This window comes from Argentina anserina, chromosome 5, assembly GCF_933775445.1.
Source record: "Argentina anserina chromosome 5, drPotAnse1.1, whole genome shotgun sequence".
Lineage (NCBI taxonomy): Eukaryota > Viridiplantae > Streptophyta > Magnoliopsida > Rosales > Rosaceae > Argentina > Argentina anserina.
In genome coordinates, this window is record NC_065876.1 from 27,317,185 (window position 1) to 27,339,837 (window position 22,653).

At 38.6% G+C, this 22,653-nt stretch overlaps 3 protein-coding genes across 7 annotated transcripts; 1 reads left to right on the top strand and 2 right to left on the bottom strand.

Moving 5' to 3' along the window:
• The first annotated feature begins 1,393 nt into the window (after positions 1-1,393).
• On the top strand, positions 1,394-22,571 carry LOC126793366 (serine/arginine-rich splicing factor SC35-like). Of its 5 annotated transcripts, none has more exons than XR_007672055.1 (9): positions 19,232-19,359; positions 19,455-19,613; positions 19,703-19,769; positions 19,871-19,948; positions 20,858-21,055; positions 21,162-21,339; positions 21,439-21,578; positions 21,855-22,130; positions 22,220-22,571. XR_007672055.1 is itself a non-coding variant. In XM_050519864.1 (8 exons), the coding sequence occupies exons 2-8, from the start codon at positions 19,284-19,286 to the stop codon at positions 21,442-21,444; spliced, it is 762 nt and encodes a 253-aa protein (XP_050375821.1). In that variant the 5' UTR covers positions 1,394-1,397; positions 19,279-19,283; the 3' UTR covers positions 21,445-21,710. The 5 variants fall into 5 exon arrangements, 3 of the variants coding, with proteins under 3 accessions (XP_050375821.1, XP_050375820.1, XP_050375822.1); XR_007672056.1 differs by having other exon boundaries at positions 22,278-22,570; XM_050519864.1 differs by lacking the exons at positions 21,855-22,130; positions 22,220-22,571 and adding an exon at positions 1,394-1,397 and having other exon boundaries at positions 19,279-19,359; positions 21,439-21,710.
• Positions 6,509-11,653, bottom strand: LOC126793364 (sugar transport protein 5-like). The gene is made up of 4 exons (XM_050519861.1): positions 11,495-11,653; positions 8,051-8,370; positions 7,227-7,859; positions 6,509-7,135 (listed from the first exon to the last, which is right to left on the bottom strand). The coding sequence occupies exons 1-4, from the start codon at positions 11,628-11,630 to the stop codon at positions 6,725-6,727; spliced, it is 1,500 nt and encodes a 499-aa protein (XP_050375818.1). The 5' UTR covers positions 11,631-11,653; the 3' UTR covers positions 6,509-6,724.
• On the bottom strand, positions 15,067-17,238 carry LOC126795871 (sugar transport protein 5-like). Its single transcript, XM_050522604.1, has 4 exons — positions 17,103-17,238; positions 16,504-16,823; positions 15,583-16,215; positions 15,067-15,504 (listed from the first exon to the last, which is right to left on the bottom strand). The coding sequence occupies exons 1-4, from the start codon at positions 17,236-17,238 to the stop codon at positions 15,067-15,069; spliced, it is 1,527 nt and encodes a 508-aa protein (XP_050378561.1).
• Positions 22,572-22,653: the final 82 nt, after the last annotated feature.

Genomic DNA, 22,653 nt, shown 5'->3' on the forward strand with positions numbered 1-22,653 from the left:
ATCGGCGGTGTATTACGAGAGGGGTAACAGATGTGTACCAGCGTTCTTGGTACCCGTAATATAAATGCATTTGGGTAACCAGAAGGGTTACTTAATTTCTCATGAGCGTTTTATTTCATATTTCTTTAGGACGACCAGATGGGCCGTCCATTGACTCATGAGTGCATTTATATTTGTTGATTTCTGGATTTTCGTATATATTAATATGCGAGTTATATTTTCATTTTACTCATACGAGCTGTAAAGCTTACCGGATTTGTGTTTACAATCCCGGTGCACCAATTCGATGGTGTAGTGGATAACTCCGCAGGTGTGGATTAGCGGGAATTGACGGACCGCTCAGAGGACTTGAAGTTATTTATCTCCAGCTTGTGTGAGGATTTTGTGTGACTATCTTGTGAGGTTGTTGTGAGGATTATACATTTTCCATTTGTTATAACGTTGAATTATAATTTGGTTTGTAATAATCGGTTTGACTGAGTTGTATTTTGAACTCAGAGATGATCCGCTGTGGCATTTTAAATTATTTCGATTTCATCGAGATTATTTAGTGTTTAACGACTTTGAAATTTTGAATTTTTAAGCTTGAAATTTTGGGGTCGTTACATTATCTCTGTCATACCTCAATTTTTTTTTGGATATTAAGATCATGAAGTTCGTAGTTGATTCAGTCTTTACTATATATCCACAAGTCTTTTTCACCTGTGGATCCGGCCGATCCGCTCCTTATTGTTTTGCAATTACTTCTTTGTGGGTTCTACGACGTGTCGTATTATGATTCACGATGCTTATTCATCAATTTATAGCCAATATATAGTGCTGATATAGATTCATGTGTGTTATGTAACAGCTTTTGGTGTTTCGCTATATATATATATATATATATATTGAGTTTAATTAGTGTTAGTGAAATATGTAACGTTCCAATTTTATCGGATGTCCCAGAAGGGACAGTGATATATGTAACATTAGTATCACTTTGCCTATGGCTATAAGTAGACTCGAACCGTCCATATTCGATTCGTGTTCAGTTTGTTTTTGCCCATTCAGCTCAAACTTGTAAAGTTAAATGAGCCGAGTTTGAGTTCAATATTAACCTTGAAAATAAGCCGAGCTTTAACAATAAGTATTCGGCTCATTCGGCTCGTTTAGCTCGCGAGTTAAATCGGGCTCGTTAAATACCCTGCTCATGTAACGACCCTAAAATTTCGAGCTTAAAAACTCAAAATTTTAAAGTCGTGAAACACCAAAACAATCTCAACGAATCGAAATCATTTTAAATGCACAACGGATCATCACTGAGTTCTCAATACAACTCAGAAAACCAATTATTACAAACCAAATTTATAATTCAGCATTACATAAAATGGAAATGTAATAATCCTCACAATCTCTCACAAAACTCACCAATAAATCCTCACAAATTCTCCCACACAATTCTGAAATGAAAACCACACCACAAGCAGGATAATGAATAACTTCGAGACTCCGGAGTCGTCTCTCTATCTCCACTAGTCAACACCTGCGGAATTATCCCCTACACCATCGAATTGGTGCACCGGGATTGTAAACACAAACCCGGTAAGCTTATAGCTCGTATGAGTAAAATGAAAATATAATTCGCATATCAATATATACGAAAAATCACAATTCAACAAATATAAATGTACTCATGAGTCAATGGACGGCCCATCTGGTTGTCCCAAAAATATATGAAATGAAAGTGCTCATGAGAAATCGGGCAACCCTTCTGGTTACCCAAATACATTTATAATACGGGTACTAATGAACGTTGGTACACATCTGTTACCCCTCACGTAGTACACCGCCGATATTGGGTAACCACCCGCTACCCAACATCCAAATAATATGAGTACTCATGAGCCGATAACCACCCGTTACCTCACATGAAGTACTCCAGCAGACAGACTAGAGCTCTAACTGTATCGAAACTTTCGCCCGGCCAAAGGCTAGGTTCCGACTTGCCAAACATGTACAATAATCTCACATCATATTGTACCAAAAATCAAGTCCGAAGACAATCAACATTTTAACAATCTCCATGTTAAAATCACGTACAATAATCACACCTCATAATGTACAATCAAAATCACAGTATCTATATATAAATTTCGTCATCAAAATGACATCGTCACGATAAAATCTTAACAGTATATCATATAGCAAACTATATATATATGTACATATTTACTATTTATACAATATATATCTAATCCGCTATATCATATACATGTCATATTTCATAAATACGTCCGAAGACAAAACGTTTAACAAACACCATGAATAAACCACGTACAATAATCTCTCCTCATATTGTACAAATTAAATCACATTCTCAATACTTAATTCTCGTCATCGACATGACATATTCATAAAGGATTCATAACAGTATATATATAGTTTGTATAGCAAACTATATATATATGTACTTATTTACCATTTATACAAATATATATATATTCCACTATATCATATACATGTCGTTTTTCAATATTTAAAACTCTTGCAAAAATCTTGAAATCACCGCAAGGGTAGATTCGTAATTTTGTGAGATTTTACTCACCTTATCGACTCGAGCGTAATTCCACAATTTCCGAAGATAATTCATTTCTTTGATTTATCGATCACCTAGATCGGAGTTCAAATTGCGTCGGAAACGATTGAATAGTCGACGAGCTTCGCGCATGAACTTCCCTCGTCGATGTGGCTCCTTGGCGGCGAGACAAGGCACGGCGTGCTAGAGGGTGGCAGCGGAGGATCTCGCAATGCCCCAGGGAACGGCGGTGAGGGACACAGCAGCTTAGAGGCGACGATCGGGGTGCGAGGCAGAGGGAGGCTCGGGGAGAGAGAGGGCTCTCGGCGGCGGGACGGAGCGCCGCAAGCTCGGGGTCGACTGCGGAGGAGTGGGTGATGCCTCTGGGCTAGGCGGTGTGCACCACGGCGGCCGGTCGGTGAGGTTGCAGGTGAAGCTCAATGGAGGGAGGGAGAGCGATCGGGGAGAGAGTCGCGAGAGGAGAGAGAGAGAGGAAATGGGGGCGGGTGAAGGGTTTCCAAAAATGGAAACCCTAATCCCTAAATTTTCCTATTTATACTAGTTTTCAAAATCAAAAACGAACTTCCGACGTTAATAACTTCCACGTCCGACGTCCGATTAGAACGAGTCACATACTCACGAACTCGTATCGACGAGCTCTACAACTTTCGTGAAGAACGTTTTCGAAATCGAACGACAAAATAATAGTTGATATATTCGTTCGGAAACGTAACGTTTTTCTAATTAAACGTTCCGAGAACGTTTCCGTTTCCATTTCGTAAAGTCGTAAACAATCAAATTTATTTTACTTGAATTTCACAACTTTATAGAATTCATATCAAACCAAATATTGATTGAAAAATAGGGTTATTACAGCTCATTTATTAATTAAGTTTTTTATTTACTTTATAGTATATAGAAGAGCCGAAAAAACTTCTTTCTAGAATAATTAAAAAAATACTCTAAGTTTAATAATAAGTTTGATTTGTTATTTTTAATTTCCTACAAATAAAATGAATTTTGTGTGATGCTATGACATTAGATTTTAAATTTTCTTTTTAACTTTTTAATTTTAAATATTCTAAACCAGCTCGATTCAAGTCTGAGTTCGTCTAATAAAATGATCTGACTCGAGCCTAGATCGAGCTTGAACATGAAAGAGAAAATCAAATTTTAGTCTGACCCGAGCTCGATTGAATGAAAACGAATCAAACATGAATAATCTAGTATTCGGCTCGGCTCATTTACATCCCTAACTTTGCCCATTAATCTTATGTGAGCCCGTTGCATTTGCTAGTTGTATGGCGTTATACATTGTACGTTGTCTCATCGACGGATTTGCATGCATGTGGTACTGTTGAAGTGTATCCGACAACAATCATGCATGTGGTACTGTTGAAGTGTATCCGACAACAATCAAATTGATTCTCAAACGTACTATGACTACGATCAATACAAATCTACAAATGTGGCGCTTTGCCTTCATACTGGCCTAAGTTTTAATGTCAATAGACCCGCCCTTTCCAAAGAAAATAATAGCAATCATGTTTGAATTTTTTCCAAGTGTTCAAGTTTGTTATCTACCTATGTAACACATGCATTATGTATGTGTAAATCCTTGATTATTTTGGTTTATATACACGGAGAAAACTTTATTACATCAGTTCAGTCGATTATATACGTATCTTGAATAACATATTTAAATATTAAATTTCTTATAATGAAAATAATTGATCGAAAAGTGTGTCAAAATTAGAACTTTACTCTTGAATTTCAGAATGAAGTTTCACTCTAAATAAAAACTATGTATAAAGAATGCGTATGCAATTTTTTGTTATTTATGATTCCAATAGCTAACCCCAAGTATTTTACTCTAAGAAAATCAATAATCGTGCTATTGGAATCATAAATAACAAAAAAAATTGCATACGCACTAGAAAACCAACTTTTTGAATGTTCCGGTCAAACATTGCGTCGATGTGGAGATTTCTTAATTATAATTAATATTAATATATAATTCCGTAATGGAGGTTTCTTAGTTACAAAATCCATATGAAATTTCACTTTTACGTATGTGCTCGTTCTACAAATTTAATAAGGCCCCAAATTTCTGATCAGAGTTACCGAGTTAGATGGATCATCAGTGATCGAACTGAGGAAGTTCAGTACGTGGATAGTCTCATGGTATTGATGTCTTCGATCATCATCTCTTTCCTTACTCAACTTCTTATCTTTCATTTTTACCTTTTAGGGTAAACTCGATCTTATCCCTCTGTCTTATTAAGCGAAGCACTTTCATTGATGTTTTACCAACTGCAACAGCCATTCAGGTTTCTTCTGTAGTTTATAAAGCGGAGAAGACGCCGGCTTCAGTATTTAATGATCTGCAATATGCATGGCTGATAAGGATTGCTTCCTGTAGACAATTTAACCATTTGATGAACTAATTAATATCAGCCCTGATGAGTTGCGGCTTGTTGCATGTTTATCTGGTACAAGTAATAAATTGGAGGTTAATGTTTCAATCTCACTGGTATCACAATATAGGTAGTAACTCCGTTTCTCTGGTCACCAGTTGAGTCTCAGGTGATGCTCAACTGCCGTTCGATCTGATTATTTAGTCACTGTTTGACCACATCATACGACAGTTGCTAACCAAGTGATCAACACCCATATAGGCAGGGTTTAGAAAATAATCAACTTAAAAATTGTATAGATAGGTCTGTGATATGTATAATGTCGTTTCTTCAATGATCAGAACCAGACTCGCACTCAATTGAGTCTCTTAAACAGTTAAACATGATGTCGATGTTTTTAGCATATCATGTCGATCAATAGTTTCAGCTTTGTGTAGCCAATCGATTGATTTTTTCTTTTTCAATTATTATTGTTAGCATTCCGTCTTTGATTGGGACGAAAACGAACGTGCATACTTAATCCTCTTGCGGTGGTTTGAGTAATGGGTCCAATAACTAAGGGCATAAATGGCGACGTACGTCTCAGAGGGATGTGTTTCTCTCGTCATCGTTTCGTAGTTGTGTAGGATGTTGGTCGGACGGAGCTAGCTAGAGAGCTCTGTTGTTGTGGAGTAACTAATGGTCGCAATTAGCCGTTGGACTCGACAAATTTTTTTTGTTTAGGATCGACATTCATGCATATGGACAGCGAATAGTTGGGTCGGAAGTTGGGAACGTACCAATTGCCTTTTGTCTAAGCTGTTCCGATATGTACGTATCAGTCATAATCTAAGGAGTTTACCTTGTCACGTTCTCAAGCATACACAGAAACATGAACTATCAAATATCAATACGACGAGTTCTTTCACGTTTATATGTTCTTATATACTGCGCATATAATTAAAATAGGCCAGGGGATCAGGTAGTGTTACTTCACTTAATTGAGTAATGTATCCTTCTATGAAGTAAGCGTGATATATATTTTTTGGTTAAGAGTAAGCGTGATATATTCGTGAGTCAGTTTGTATAGGCTTTGTTCTTATCATCAGTAGAGGTCATATTTTGCACTCAAGGAAAACGAAATAATTACAACATAGTTATTCACAATATATAATTTGTTATTGCTCGGTTGTCATTTAACTATGTGCATCTCCGACAACGTAACTCTAGTACGTCTCTCTGGGAGCTTTCATAGAGCACAGCTATAAGAGCCATCAATGGTAATAGGATCGTCCCTAGTCATCGATTGATCTTTGGATTGCAGACATGGTCATATATACTCAACAACTGACACGCACGCGCGTATGGTGATTTCTCAGGTCATATACGGTGGACAAGTTAGTGAAGGTGAGCACGTGTGGCCAGCATCTGCTGAAGTGGAACATGTATACCATGATAAAACCATATGGGCTTCACCTCCGAAGGTTCCTATTTCTCGTGTAGATAGAATTCAGACTCTCAACATTTCACACAAAACCTTCTTCGATTATGACCTAGCTTGGATAATTCATCACACGTACGATTACAATTGTAATAATATGATTGCGACATCAATATATAACTACTTAAGAGAATGTAGATCTGAAAGCTAGCTGGGTTGCCGAACTTCTAGAGTCACCCATGTCAATCACCAAATGAGGTGACAAAGGCAGTGGAACTAGTGGAACGCATGCAGTACTAAAACTCATGATTGCATAGTATCCTCGGGTTTACTCTAAACAAATCGACGCCAATACCAGTGCTTCTCCCACACTGTATGCACTGAATCCAGTGGTATTCCTTTAGTTTCCGGCAAGAACAGTGCAATAAAGATGGTCATGATGAATATCCAAGCTCCATAAAATAGGAATGTGCCATATTTGAAATGACACAACATTGACAAGAAGGTTTGGGACAACACAAATGTGGTTGCAAAGTTCATAGCAAGCCCCACGCTCTGGCCTGTGGATCGAATATTCATGGGGAATATCTCACTTGGTATGAGCCAATTCAAAGGACCCCATGACCAGCCAAAACCGGCAGCATATATACACATCAACACAAGGACTAGTATGGCGTAACCCTGGGTGATATGCTTGGTGCCGTCAGTACCTGTTGTAATTGCTAGAACAATAGCCACCCCAACCTACGCACAAAAAGATCGACCAATTTATACATTCTGGTCCAAAATGGTTAAAATTATTAGAAATTAAAATTAGACATGCCAACATATGTACCTGTGTAATGATCATTTGGATGCCACCCTCCATGAACAAAAACCTCCTCCCATATCGATCAACCGTATAAGTAGAAACAAGAATTGAAACGATGTTAACCATTCCGAGTATGATAGCCGCAATAAGAGCAGAATCATTTCCAAAACCGACGGACTGAAACAACACCGGCGTGTAAAAAGCAATGATATTGATCCCAGTCACCTGCTGGAAAAACGGAATGGCAATCATTCCGATAACAAGTTGGGGCCTGTACTGTCTCTTAAAAATAGTCATAAATGGCTCCTCATCCATAGCTTTAGCAATTTCACTATTTTTAATGAGAAGCGCTAACTCTGGTTCGATGTCTGTATCTTTCCCTCGGATGTTGATTAGGGCCTTCTTGGCTTGCTCAAACTTGTTGCGTTGAACTAGGCTCGAGGGGGAGTCGGTAATGAAGAGTGCACCAAAGGTCATTATGGCAGCTGGGACTATGGCAAGGCCAAGAGAGATACGCCAGCCGTGTTCATGCTTGGCGGTGGCAAAGTTTATGCAGTTGGCGGCCAGGACACCAATTCCGATGAAGAATTGGAATCCGGTACTAAAGGCTCCGCGCCATTTAGGTGGTGCAACTTCGGAGAGGTAGATGGGCGCAGACTGCATGTTCATTGTAGCACTATTAGTAATTGAATGCACAAAGCAACTGTTGTTTGATTTGTGGTATTAAAATTCAAATATCTTTTGATTGAATACAGTAACAGTTATAAAAAAATATTTTGACGGGCAATAATGGTCGGTGAGTAAGTAAGGTTATGTGCTCAGATAATTCGTAGAGTAATGTTACTTACTTGGTTAGTGAAACCAACTCCAAACCCTAGCAAGATACGACCCAAGATAAGCATGGCAACATTAACAGCTCCACCATTCAAAGCAGAGCCAACAAGGAAGGTAGAACCACCCAAGAGCATGATGTTCCTTCGGCCTAGAATTTTGGCGAGACGGCTCGCCACAAGCGATGCAGCCAAACCGGCTAAGTACAGGGACGATGTGAATGATGTCAAAAGCTGACTATCATACACACAGTAAATGTTTGGTTTGGTCTGTGATGCCTTCCTCAGTACTGACGGAAAAAATTTGCTTAGGAATGGTACCATTGTGGTCACACCTCCTGTAAAGATTTTAGATATGATCATGGTTAATTTCGTAGCTATATGTCAAAAGTAAAACCATCTATTGTAACAAAAAAAAAAGTAAAACCATCTATTTTCTCAGTTTCAAGGGGTGGCACTCTGCTAAATATAGAGTTTTAGTTGAATACAGAAGAGTATGATAGTATAATTACACGTACCAGTGTTAGCCTCTGTCATTTTTGTTACATAATATAGCAATATAATGAATATATGCAATTATCTAATCTTTGTGACTGGTGGACAAATCATATGACAACCTAAGAGTCAATATACTGTGTAATGACCCGATTTTTTCGAGATCGATTTATTTGATTTTGTAGAAATTAATAAACATTGTACTATTAATAAACCGCAATGTTTTGCTTCGCAACGTTGTCAAATTAAAAATGGAACCGTCGTCGGAAATTTTAATTAGAGAAATGTTACGTTTCCGTGACGCGAGAATCGACTTTTACTCCGTTGCTCGTTGTGAAAACTTCCTTCACGAAAGTTGTAGAGCTCGTCTATACGAGTTCGTGGACAAGTCACACGTTCTAATCGGACGTCGTACGTGAAAGTTATTAACCACGGAAGTTAGTTTCCGATTTTGGAAGTGGGTATAAAAAAGAAATTTTTAGAAGTAGAGTTTCCATTTTCGGAAACCCTTTCTCTCTCTCACCCGCCTCCCTCTCTTCTCTCTCTCCCCGACCTCTCTCGAATCGCCACCGGCGATCCACCTCCTCCGGCCTCCGTGGCTCTCACCGCCACTCCCACAACCTTTGCAAGCCTCACCGTAGCAACCCTCGAGCTCGACGCACCTCGCCTTGCCGCCATGAGCTTCCGCGCGACATCCCGAAGCTCCAAGACTTCTTCCGCCGTCCAAGCATGACGCCGGCGAAACTAGGGCACGGAGACCACACCACCCTCGCCAATCCTCACCGCCGAAAGCCATATGCAAGCAAGATTGGAGCGGAATTCGCGCCGCCGGTCTCACCCTCGTGAAATCGATTTCGCATCTCAAGCTCCTCCGGCGATTCCCGGCCGTCCTAGGGCTTCAATTAGGTATGGTAATGCATTAGTTGATTGATATGAGTGATTGTATGTTGTTTCAGAAGATTTTTGTGGAGGATTGGGGGTGAATCAGAAGGGGAGGAGGAGAAAGTTGCCCCGCTACCTTAGGCGGCGCGTGAGGGGGTGTGAAGGGGCAGGAGGTGGCCTTGGGCCGTGGAGGGGAAGAGGAGAGAAAATGGAGGAGTTTTTGGCGGTAGTGGCGAACTACGCGCCGGTTTTAGAGTCGGCGCGTGGGCCCCACTCGCTGCCACTGTGGAGAGGCGCGTGAGCGCCACGCGCGGTCGCCGAAGGTGGCGCGTGTACCCCACGTGCGGCGGCGTGTAAACAATGATTTTCAAAACATTAAATTTTGTAAAATTATTTTTACGTACGGTGAATGTAAAAAGTAATTTGCGTAAAGTAAATGTAAATTTCTTTTACGTACGGTGAATGTAAAAATATTTTACGTACTGTAATTGTAAACATAATTTCTGAAGGGTAAATCAGTAATTATTATTTACTGAGACAAAATTTTCGATGGAGTAATACATGGATGTACATAAATACGTAAATAGTATGTACTCGTACATGTATACGTAATTAATATGTATTTGTATAGTTATACGTGAATAGTAATTACGTGAACAATAATTTCGTAAAAACCCGAAATTGCTGAACGGTAAAACATTATTACTCTTTCGGCATTTAAGGTTTTACGTAATGCTTCTAAATTCACTTATTATCTATTCTAAGTGATCGACACAACAAGTAAAGGATTTACATTCGGAATCGTGGGAATTACGCTCAGGATTATAAGGTGAGTAAAATCTCACAATGATGAATCTACCCTTGCGGAGATTCATGATTTCGCTAAATTTAAAAGAATGAACTATGATATAGTGGATTGTGTATATGTATAATTGGTAAAATAGGTACATATATATGGTTTGCTATATTATATACTATCGTAATTTACGTTGAGAACGAGTTCATTTATAGCGTGGATATTTATTTATTTGAGCATGTCAATTTGATTTGTACAATATCATGTGATGATTGTTTGTACGTGGTTTTAACTTGAGTTATGTTAAAACGTTTTTGTGGTCTGTGGACCTGTCTCCGGACGTGTTGGCATGTCGGAACCTAGCCTTGGCCGGGCGACAGTTACGATTCAGTTAAAGCTCTAGTCTGTCTGCCGGGGTACTAACATGAGGGGTAACAGAGGTGTACCAGCACTCATGAGTACCCATATTTTTCGATATTGGGTGGTGAGAGGTTGCCCAATGTTGGGCGGCATACTAACATGAGGGGTAACAAAGGTGTAATAGCGCTCATGAGTACCCGTATTATAAATGCATTTGGATAAACATAGGGGTTGCCTGATTTCTCATGAGTATATATATTTTCAGTTAATATTAGACAACCAGATAGGACGTCCAATGAACTCATGAGTGCATTTATGATTGATGCTTTATGTATTTTCGTATATATCTTTATGCGAGTTATATTGTTGTTTTACTCATACGAGTTGCAAAGCTTATCGGGTTTGTGTTTACAATCCCAGTGCACCTATTCGATGGTGTAGGGGATAATTCCGCAGGTGTGGATTAGCGGAATTGACGGACAACACTAAAGGCTTTGAAGTTGTTTTATTTTATCTTGTGATGAGGATTGAGAGGATTCTTACATTTCCATTTGATATAATGCATGAATTATAAATTTAATTTGTAATAATCAATTTAACTGAGTTGTACTATGAACGCATTAATGATCCGTTGTGACTTTAATATGATTTCGATTTATTGAGATTATTTTAGAGTTTTTCATAACTTCAAAATTTGAGTTTCATATTCAAAATTTCGGAATCGTGATAAATTTAAAATCATGCGAGCATCTCCTCCACCCTCCTCCTTTTTCTTCATGTTTCATTTTCAGTTTTTGGGTTCTGATGTTTGGTATTACTATAAATACAAGCAGCAACGTACGAAAAGTCCCAGCTAGCTAATTCAATTCGAACGTTGAAATTAAAGAAAACCCCCAACTGATTAAATTATGTAAAAAACGAAAATTCACCTGAAATTCCGATGTCGTATCCAAATATGAGGCCGCATGACGCAGCTACGATGCAGGTGATGACCACTGACCTTGTTATCTTGCCGTTGTTGATGCCGGTGACCGGACCATCAACGGCAAAGCCTCCCCCGGCCATTTTGACGCGCTCTGTATTCTTGATTTCCTGATCGTTCTCTCTTTTTAATTAGTCTTTCTGTAGCTCTTATTCTTTCTCTAGAATTGAATTTGGTGGAGTTGAGTCTCAGCTGGTAGCGATTAATATATAGGCAAAAAGCGTAAGTGGCGTTGCACATCTTCTTGCAATTTATAATAACGTGTATATTTATTTGTAGGTGAATTTGTCCATTACCCCCTCCATATTAATATAGAAAGAGTTTTTTTCACCAACAGTTCTTCAATTCTGGTGTACCTACTAATGTGATACCTCAACTTTCAATCGTACCAATGTGATACCCAGATTCTAGTATTGCTATCATTGAAGTACTTCCGTCAGTTTTTTTCAACTTCTCCGTCATCTTGGTGACGTGACAAGTACGTGAGGCCCACAAAGAAGGTTAAAAGACAAAATTAACCACATCTGAGAGGAGCAATGTTTTTCCCGCCCTTTATCTTGAGAAAGACACCCAATAATTCCAATTTTGGCGCCAATTTTCCCTCCCTACTCCTTAATTTGTGTCTCTTATCTAAACTAAAGAACTACCGCCAACCAGTCGACCACAATCTGATAAAACCTAGATCAATCTCATTTTCTATTTTTACCCTAACACTTGTTAAACTAACAGAATAAATATAAAACTTTATATGGAACATCTCATTTCCACAATCTCATAAGAATATAGAAACACATAACTTAACGAAATTCAAATACATGTTTAAGTACCATTAGTTGCCACCTTTTATGTTGATCTGCCATGATTTTTGCTTGTAAGAACTAATGGTACTTAAACATGTAGTTGAATTTCGTTAAGTTATGTGTTTTTATATTCTTATGAGATTGTGGAAATGAGATGTTCCATATAAATTTCTATATTTATTCTGTTAGTTTAACAAGTGCTAGGGTAAAAATAGAAAATGAGATTGATCTAGGTTTTATCAGATTGTGGTCGACTGGTTGGCGGTAGTTCTTTAGTTTAGATAAGAGACACAAATTAATGAGTATGGAGGGAAAATTGATGCCAAAATTGGAATTGTTATGTGTCTTTCTCAAGGTAAAGGGCGGGAAAAACATTGCTCCTCTCAGATGGGGTTAATTTTGTCTTTTAACCTTCTTTGTGGGCCTCACGTACTTGCCACGTCACCAAGATGATGGAGAAGTTGAAAAAAACTGACGGAAGTACTTCAATGATAACAATACTAGAGTCTGGGTATCACATTGGTACGATTAAGAGTTGATGTATCACATTGGTAGGTACACTAGAATTGAGGGACTGTTGGTGAAAAAAAACTCATATAGAAATCTACCAGTAAAGTGAGTAAACACATGCATGGGTCTAATTAGTAATTACCTATCGAATTATCAAACACGCATTTTTTATTTGCATTTTATATCCATGAAGTCTTGTATCCTTGTCCTATTATACATTTAGGTCAGAAGTTATTCCTATGATAATTAAAGAAGTAGAGCAATCGAACTCTAGCTTTTTCCAGTACTCGTTTTAAAACATTTTGAACACCTTACATGTTATAAAACTCTTTCCAGATTTGGTTTCTTTCACGTACTTTGTCAAACAGTACTAATTCTTTTTGCATAAAGGAAACATGTTATGGCCGGGTAATTAATTTGAATATTGATACGTTATAGTTGTTCTTATATATAATATATTGAATTGTAACTTCCATACACATTAATATTGCTTAGTTGGCACATTGTCAAAATCAGCGTATTGATCGGCGCTACAATAGGATCGAAATTAAAGTCGTACCAATTGAAATTAAATTTTACAAGGGCTATGGAATGAGAAAAATAAAAATTAAGTAGAGTTCATACTGTTGACTTCTATATAAAAGTCTCCGAAACTTCTTCGAATTCCATGTTTGTCTGCCAAGTTATCAAAATAAACAAACTCATGTAATGACTCGATTAAATATTTAAACTTGTTTAGCTAACGGTCCAAAAACACTGGAGGGAGTAGTTTGGCTCGTGCATCAAACAAATCGTGCACCTTCCCTTCCGTTTGATCGAAGTGGTCGATTTGCATATGAGAAATGATCGAGATGGCTTCCGCTAGCATATATATATATATAGGTTACGACTCTAATTTTTTTTGTGGTGTGATTGTTTTATCGCATTGTAATAGTGACTATTTGATTGGGTATACCTCAGTTTCGGTTATTGTTGTCATTGGCTTTGTAGGAGGTTTGGTTTTGTTGGTCCCCGTCCTACATCAATATATATATATATATATATTTTTCTTCCATTACCAAATTTAAAAAAAAAATATTTGTTCATTTTTACTGTGATTGTTTCCATGTAATTCGTATGTGTAAATAAATTTTTGTTATTTTCACTGCGTGGATATTAATTATGTCATGGCGTAATATAATTGTCTGGACACACCGCATGACAATGTCAGTAGTGTGGCGAGTACACAGAATAATTACTCATGGGTGTAGTAGTCATCTCTCTGTGGAGAGGGTACGGTACGTAGTTGGTGACTAAACTGCTAATTAATTACCGATATCTAATTAACAAAGAAATGCTACCCAATCTTAATATTTTGATTAGCATTACTGTCAAATCGTCTAGGCGTCTTTTAGACCGGAAAGAAAAATACAGTATGGGTACTACAAATTAGAACTATTTGACAATTTGATACCTCACACCATCACTTTGTAGTCTAGTAAGTTAGAATAACATGTTTACACTCGGTCACAAACACATCACTTTTAGTAGTAGGGAAGCGAGTGCGGATCTTGTGCCCACCATCGAGTATCCGATTCGAACACGCGGACACGCACCAATTCGAACCTTGATTATCCAAGGTACTTATCAAGTCTTTAGTCATTTTAACAAGTTATGTTTTCATCATTTTAATGCACACTTTGACATATATATACATCTAAAATTTTAAATACTTTCAAATTTATAAATTAATTTTTTAAATATATATATATTAAAAATAATATTTAATTAATGTGTCCACCACGTGTCCGTGTCTAAAAAAAATTTATATATGCCATGTCTACGTATCGAATCGTGTCTAATACGGACTCTCGTGTCCGTGCTACTTAGAATAAAACTTATTTTCATTCTAAAAAAAAACAAAAAAAACATCGCTTCAAAAATTTGAAGTGACTTTATACTATGGACATGCAGTGTGGTTCTTTCCAATTTTCAGATTCAAATTTGTTTTTTAATAATACATCACATGCATTATGCATCAATGCTTAAAATTGTCAAATTAAAACTGTGACATAAATGTACTTCTAGCTGGAAGAATTTGAAATTTTAAATCTGAGAACTATGTTGCCACAATTCTAGAGTCATCAATATTAATTAGTGACGAAATGATGTGACAAATGAAGTGGAACAAGAAAAGTACATAACCACATCTCTTTAGATTGAGTACTAGCTAGCCAGCATTCATGATTGAATAACCTTGAACAAATCGGCGCCAATACCAGTGGTTCTGCCATACCGTATGCATCGACTCCAGTGGTAATCCTTTAGTCTCCGGCAACAATAAAGCAGCAAAAATAGTCATGATCATTATCCAACCTCCATAGAACAGGAATGTGCCATATTTGAAATGGCATAACATTGTCAAGAACGTTTGGGACACCAAAAATGTGGCTGCAAAGTTCACAAAAATCCCAACGCTCTGGCCTGTGGGTCGAATCTTCATGGGGAATATCTCAATTGGTATGAGCCAGTTCATAGGACCCCATGACCAAGCAAAACCAGCAGCATAGAAACACATAAACACTAGGACTAGTATGGCATAGCCCTTTGAGATACGCTTTGTGCCGTCAGTGCCTGTTGTAAGTGCTAGAACAATAGCCACTCCAACCTATATGCACAAAAAGACCAAATTTATCTAAATTCTAACTGTAACTCAGAAAAAAAAAATCTACATTTGCCTACGTACCTCAGTAATGATCATTTGGATACCAGCTTCAATCAACAAAAACCTCCTCCCACACCGATCAATCGCAAAAGTAGATACAAGAATCGAAAGGATATTAACCATTCCGAGTATGATCGTCGCAAACAAAGCTGAATCATTTCCCATCCCTACAGACTCAAACAGCACCGGCGCGTAAAACGCAACGGCGTTAATCCCAGACATCTGATGGAAAAACGGAATGGCAATCATTCCGATCACAAGTTGAGGCCTGTACTGCCTCTGAAATATAGTCATAAATGGCTCCTCATTGCTAGCTTTGGCAATTTCACTGTTTTTTATGAGAAGCTCCAGTTCTGGTTCGATGTCTGTGTCTTTGCCTCGGATGCTAATTAGGGCTTTCTTAGCTTGCTCGAGCTTGTTGCGTTGGACTAGGCTCGAGGGTGAGTCGGAAATGAAGAGTGCACCAAATGTCATTATGGCAGCTGGGACTATGGCAAGGCCGAGACAGAAACGCCAGCCATTTGGGTGTTTGGCAGCGGCCAAGTTTATGCAGCTGGCGGCCAGGACACCGATTCCGATGAAGAACTGAAACCCGGTGCCGAAGGCTCCACGCCATTTAGGTGGTGCTACTTCGGAGAGGTAGATGGGAGCAGCCTGTGCATTGTAGCGTTAGTACGTAGTATTTGAATAGAGAAAGCAATTTTTGTTTGGCATGTATTGATTTACAATCAGAATCTCTATTGATCATCCACATTAATTATACTTCTAATTGCTATGTACGATGTTATACCCATCATCTTTTCAAGGGCAATAATGGCTGGCCGGATGTGTACAAAATGAAAATTTACGGTGAAAGCAGAAACCCTTGCATGATAGGAACCAAGAGAGTTTAATTGAGTAAGCAGGTACGTTATGTGTATACATACTCTTAGTTAGACTCACTTGGTTAGTGAAACCGAGGCCAAACCCTAGCATGATACGACCCAAGATGAGCATGGCAACATTAACAGCTGCACCATTCAAAGCAGATCCAACTAAGAAGGTAGAACCACCCAAGAGCATGACGTTCCTCCGGCCTAGAATCTTGACGATACGGCCTGCGACAAGCGATGCGACCATACCTGCTAAGTAGAGCGAGGACGTGAATGTTGTCAAAAGCTGACTATCAAACACGCAGTATATGTTTGGTTTGGTTGCTGCTGCCTTCTTTAGCACAGACGGAAAGAATCTACCAAGGAATGTTGGCATTGTGGTCACACCTCCTGTGAACATTGCAGATAATTATTATGTTTAATTAGAGTTATAGCTAGCAATAGTAACGCTATTTTTTTTATCTTCATAATTATATTTACTAAACATTGCATATTTGCTGGTAAGTACATATCAAAAGAATGCACATTACCCCTAATTTAAGCTAGCTAGTACACTAATATACAAGATTTTACGGACGACAAGTCCCAGCTGATTCAATTCGAACGATGTTGGAATTAAAGAAAACATGTACCCCACTGATTAAATTATCATCTAAAGTAAAAACGCACCTGAAATTCCGATGTCGTAGCCATATATGAGGCCGCAAGACGCAGCCACAATGCAGGTGATTACCACTGAGAGCGTTATCTTGCCATTGTTGATGCTGGTGGCAGGCATGTCAACGGAAAAACCTTCGGCGACCATTCACGCCCTCTGTTCTCTTGATTTCCTGGTGTATCTCTCTTTTGGCTTTCTCTGATCGAACCAAAGCGTACTAGCTTATTAAATGTGGTGATGTCAAAATTGAGGTCAATGAAGTGTCGATCGCGATCGAGTTATTAGTTGCACGTACATCTTTAGTGTGTGTGTGTAGATTAGTAGATGTGTGGTACACATGTGGTTAATTTGGGTATCGGTTTTCTCGACGATTTTGCGGATGCGGTTGGTAATCTTGTTCAAGCTTCATGGAATCATCGCAAGATCGATCTATTGGAGCTCAAAGTGCCTCTACAATTTGCGTTGGAAGTGTACACCCATTCTGATCACCTGCTTTGGATGTCAACAAGGGAGGGAGTCGCCTGTGGACACGAGGCCGACTTGTGGTCGGAGTACTGTTGCATTGTTGGAAGAGGCAGGCGTTTTCACTGAATTGTCATCTGGTCATTTTCCGACTTTTATTCAATTCTTTGAGCATAGTCTGATATCTTTATGTGAGAAGGCGCTTGAGCTCTTAGCTATTCTATTATGGATGAATTGGGATGAACGAAATAAACGTCATAAGGGAGCTCAAGTAATAAGCTATTCTTAGCTTCCATCTATCTGCTATCATACGTACATACGCTGCATGGCTGTAAAGCTACACGCTCAATTGCTAATTATGCAGGTCGGGAATCTTGGCGAATTTTGTGGTTAGAGAATGGACCTCCTTGTCTTTTAATTTCTTTGACCGATTATCATGCTAGGGATACGAGTAACTCACCTCTTCCTGTGTCTATGGAAGTTGCCGCGCTAACACCATTTCAACCTTGTTCTTGTATCGTATCAAAAAAAAAACCTTGTTCTTGTATTCTTCTCGCTATATAAGGAACAATAATATGTCTTCCTTTTTCAAAATAAAAACAAAAGATATTCAATCGTGATCGATTAATTTATTTCGTGTATTTCAATATTGTAGAATACTCTACAAGTGGTTATGATATCTTCGGAGCATAACATATATATTAATGAAAAGTATAAATAATTCATGATTCACAAGCGGAATAGTTTGGCGTTCGGCTAGACTTTCAAATAATAGTACTTTGCTTGAGAAAACATACATACTATAAGTAATTTTGATAATGTAATATCCATGTATGTAACATTGTAACATGATTACTTTGAAAAGACAAATTAATTGTAGAATTGATCAATCATTTGAAGTCTACACTATGGATGGATATGTCTGACAATACATGTTTTATATATTCAGAATACGTGCGGTATAATGATTATTGATTGAGATTGATGTCAACATAACTAAATATCAAAACTCTAAGCAAGAAACGAATCTCGCTATGCTGGGCTACAACACATATCAGCTTGTTTGTTATTTAGTATCTACTCAGGTTCTCTCTATTGTTTATTTTTCTGGTAGAATACCTAGCTTCATTCGTTGTGGGCAGGTTGTTGGCTCATTTGTAGACACTGATGATCAAGCGATGACGTTCACCTGTATGGATATATACTACTTGAGAGGTGCAATCAACTCAACGAATGTCAATCTTCAAATTCATGTCTATCTTCTGCGCCCTTACCTAGCTTGGTATATATGACGACATTTCTTGAAAGATATTAGTCCACTCTGTTGGATAAAGTCACTAAAAGTTTCTTTAGTTTATGTGACTATTGTTTTGGTCTCATGGTGTACGGGAGATTAAGTAGCTACAGAGCGCTAGTTTTGTTCGGACTATATATATGGAATGGATCGAGGTTTCCTCGTACTGGCGGGAAAGACTTTCAACTCTCACAGCGTTACTGACGGTAAAAAAAAAACACAAAACAAAACACACCGGTACCATAAATAAACAAACCGAACAGGGGCAAATCCGTCAAGATAGCGCCAAAATATGTTAAGGCCCCTTCACACTGTTAACCCTACTCCATCTTAATCTCCACCTCAAATACGAAACCCTAGCCGCTCAGCTCCGCCGCAGATTCTCTCTCTCTCTCTCTCTCTCTCTCTCTCTCTCTCTCTCTCTCTCTCTCCAGCCATGTCGCACTTCGGACGATCCGGACCGCCGGACATCAGAGACACCTACTCCCTCCTCGTCCTCAACATCACTTTCCGTAATTGCCCCTCCCAAAAATCCCCAATTTCTCACAAAACCCTAAATCCTCTGTTTTCCGGGTGACCTAATTTTGTTTCTGTGGCTTTTTGACAGGTACTACCGCCGACGATCTCTTCCCGCTGTTCGACAAGTACGGCAAGGTCGTCGACGTGTTCATCCCCCGCGACCGGAGGACCGGCGACTCCCGCGGCTTCGCTTTCGTGCGGTATAAGTATCAGGATGAGGCCGCCAAGGCCGTCGATAAGCTCGACGGTGAGTCTGGTTACTGATTGGTTGAAAGGTTTGAGTTGAGGAAGATGATGACGTTTTGTGATTGATCTTGTTGAGGTTTTTGGTTGCAGGGAGAGTTGTGGACGGAAGAGAGATTATGGTTCAGTTTGCTAAGTATGGGCCCAATGCTGAGAGGATGTAAGGATTTCGAAAACTTTTAGTGACGGTTTTCGTCGATTTTTTGGTTGGGATTGTTGCCTTTTGTATTAATTTGAAGCTGTTTGTGTTCTGTTTCCAAGCTCCAGTCACAAGGGGAAAGTTAGTGAATCTTCGTCCAAGTTGAAGAGCAGGTCAAGAAGCCGGAGCCCTCGTCCAAGGTGAGGTTCTTTCTTTTGGTTCAATTTGGGTGAACTTATTATGGGTGAACATAAAAGGTTAATTATGAGTTTATGACTTAGTGTGCTAAAGTATGAAATGCATTGCTGTTATCTGTAAATAGTTATTCTTTGCTTTGATTGATAAATAAAAGAAAGAGACTTTGTGGTCTGATTTAGTGGTGCTTACTGCACTTGAACCTGCAATTACCCTTCTGATTAAGTTATATGTTACTGCTGTATTTAATGAGGACCAAGCGCTCTTTTAGTATATTTCGGCGTTACTATTTGATGGTTTGATGGTTTTAACACCTACATCGGTAGAAGGGTATGCTTACATATAACATAGGGTTATTAAATTCGTTTTTTTTGTTGACTTTTTATAATCAATTCTTATCTGTTTGTTTGAGAGGAATACATAGTCTTGTCTTTTGAGTGTCTTATACCGAGATCTTGAGTACCCATTTAATTTTCTATGTTGGTTGCTTGAATTATCGTTGCGTTGTCGGGGTGTCATTAGGTTGCCCTAGCATCAGAGTAGAGGGCAATGACCCTTTTGTTTGGGTTCAGTTGGTCTCATCTTTTGGTATTTGCACTTCCTTGGATCCCAAACATATACTATTTTTGCATTTTTTTGAATGGCTGGACCTTTTTACTTTCACGTCTATGCTGCATGACTTTCACGTATATATTTTACAATAAATTAATCCATAATGCTTGCCAGGTTTCCGGTTAGAATGCTAGGAATCAGGTCTAGTTCATTGCTAGCACAACTGTCTTTGCCGGATCTTCTGTGCCTGCTGAGTTTTACTACGGCTGTACTAGTGACATGGCATTTTTAAAATATTGCTTATTATCTACAAATTTGCAATAGTTTGTGTACTGTGCAGCAATTGACTCTTTACTTTTTAGGTATCGAGATGAATACAAGGATAGGGATTACAGGAGAAGAAGTCGCAGTCGTAGTAGGGATAGATATGACCGTGACAGGCACCATAGGAGTGAAAGAGAGCATCGCTACAGAAGCAGGAGCCGTAGTGCAAGTCCTGAAAATCGTAAAAGGAACAAATATGATGACAAGCGTCGTAGTCGGAGCCGGTCCTATGAAAGGTACAAATTTTTTGTGTACCATTTGTGTAGTAAACCCCACTCCATAGTCTGATTTTACTAACTTCTGTGCCATACCAATGTGATTTTTTGTAATGTGTTTATCAAGCGTCTCACCTGCACGACCTAGCTCTAAATCTCGAAGGAGTCCCTCTCCTCGTAGGACACCTCCAAGGAGTGAGAGTCCTGATGCACGGAACCGTAATGAACGCTCGCCTAGCCCCAAAGATGTTTCACCACAGGTTCGGCGTGAAGATTCTCCAAGTCCTCGTAAATCTGATGCTGAGGTGTGCTTATGAATCACACATAAAACTTGTCAATTTGCAACTTAATATTGAAAATAGAGTATTTGCATGAGTTATTTACTTGGAAATGTTTTGCTGCAGGAATGATGGGATTGCTTATCATGTGACCTGGGGTTCTACCTTCGTCTTGAGGCCTTGTGCTGGCATCCTTGGAAGTTGAGTTGCATGTACCATCAACATGTTGAATGTTTTCTTATGACTGTCGTGCAGTTTTGTTGAAGGTTAAAACATTTCTTTGTTGGACTAGTGAGTTATTTTTATTTTAGATTTAAGTTTGATGGTAGCTTTTGTATTCTGCTTTATCGGCTGTTACATTATCAAGTGTTTTCTGTAGTGTCTATGAATGGGGAGTCTTCCTATTTATATTTAAAAAAGTAACTTTTTAGTTTGTGCCTGTTTTGGTTGTCTTTTATTTAAAATAAGTGGTTTGTGCCAATATTGAGATTTTATGTGCTTTTATCATATACTCATGATATCCGTATACTGGCCTTATTTAGTGATGTTCGTGAACATTGCTGATTGAAGAGATGCTGTACTAGCTAGCTGTTGGTGCTATTTTTACTACACAAATGGTAGATGTCAATGTGTCATGTTGATGCTGAATGCTGTTGGGTCATACCTGTTTTGCCTTGATGAAACTCGGGTTGGTGATGTTTGGGAGGAGTGAACATTGCTGGTGGTGCTATTTTGACCACAGATATGGTAGATGTCAATGTCATGTTCATGCTGATTGCGGTCTGGTCTTAGCTGTTTTGCTTGATGAAATTCTTTCGGTAAGAGTAAAACCTCACATTTCAGCTTATATCGATGGGTTCTTAGCTTTTCCCTGATCTCCCTTCTTTTTCTTCATTGATTTTAAAAGTTTGATCTTGCTAAGAAATCCTCTATGCTGTGGCCGTCTAAACTTGCTTGGAATTCAGGTGCCATTGCATGTAGCTGAGGCAGTTTATGCAAAAATGTCATTTTTCATTTTTGTTTTCTTTTGGAAAAGAAGGGTGGGTTTTCAGGGGAGCGGGCCAAACTCTTGCTGGCTGACCCTGAAAATCTATGTTTGCTAGTCACGCCATCCATGACGCAGGATTTATATACATATAAACATGGTGTCACTTCTTTTTCTTTAAATGCTACAAGATTCAGTGTTATACTGTGTGAAGCTTAATTTATTATCACAAGGTAACCATGTACAAATATTGAATGATATATATAGTTGTACATTTCCTCAACTAGTTCTTTTCTTTGGATTTCTTTTGGTTCTTTGTAATGTTTCGATTAGATTAAACACAACAAACAGAATTA

Coding starts and splice junctions, on each gene's coding strand:
- LOC126793364 (XM_050519861.1), bottom strand. CDS start 11,630: ATGGCCGGGGGAGGCTTTGCCGTTGATGGTCCGGTCACCGGCATCAAC. Junction 8,371..11,494: donor ATACGACATCGGAATTTCAG/GTGAATTTTCGT, acceptor AAATCTTTACAG/GAGGTGTGACCACAATGGTA. Junction 7,860..8,050: donor GAGTTGGTTTCACTAACCAA/GTAAGTAACATT, acceptor ATGAACATGCAG/TCTGCGCCCATCTACCTCTC.
- LOC126795871 (XM_050522604.1), bottom strand. CDS start 17,238: ATGGTCGCCGAAGGTTTTTCCGTTGACATGCCTGCCACCAGCATCAAC. Junction 16,216..16,503: donor GCCTCGGTTTCACTAACCAA/GTGAGTCTAACT, acceptor TACAATGCACAG/GCTGCTCCCATCTACCTCTC. Junction 15,505..15,582: donor TCCAAATGATCATTACTGAG/GTACGTAGGCAA, acceptor TTGTGCATATAG/GTTGGAGTGGCTATTGTTCT.
- LOC126793366 (XM_050519864.1), top strand. CDS start 19,284: ATGTCGCACTTCGGACGATCCGGACCGCCGGACATCAGAGACACCTAC. Junction 19,770..19,870: donor GGGCCCAATGCTGAGAGGAT/GTAAGGATTTCG, acceptor TCTGTTTCCAAG/CTCCAGTCACAAGGGGAAAG. Junction 19,949..20,857: donor AGCCGGAGCCCTCGTCCAAG/GTGAGGTTCTTT, acceptor TTTACTTTTTAG/GTATCGAGATGAATACAAGG.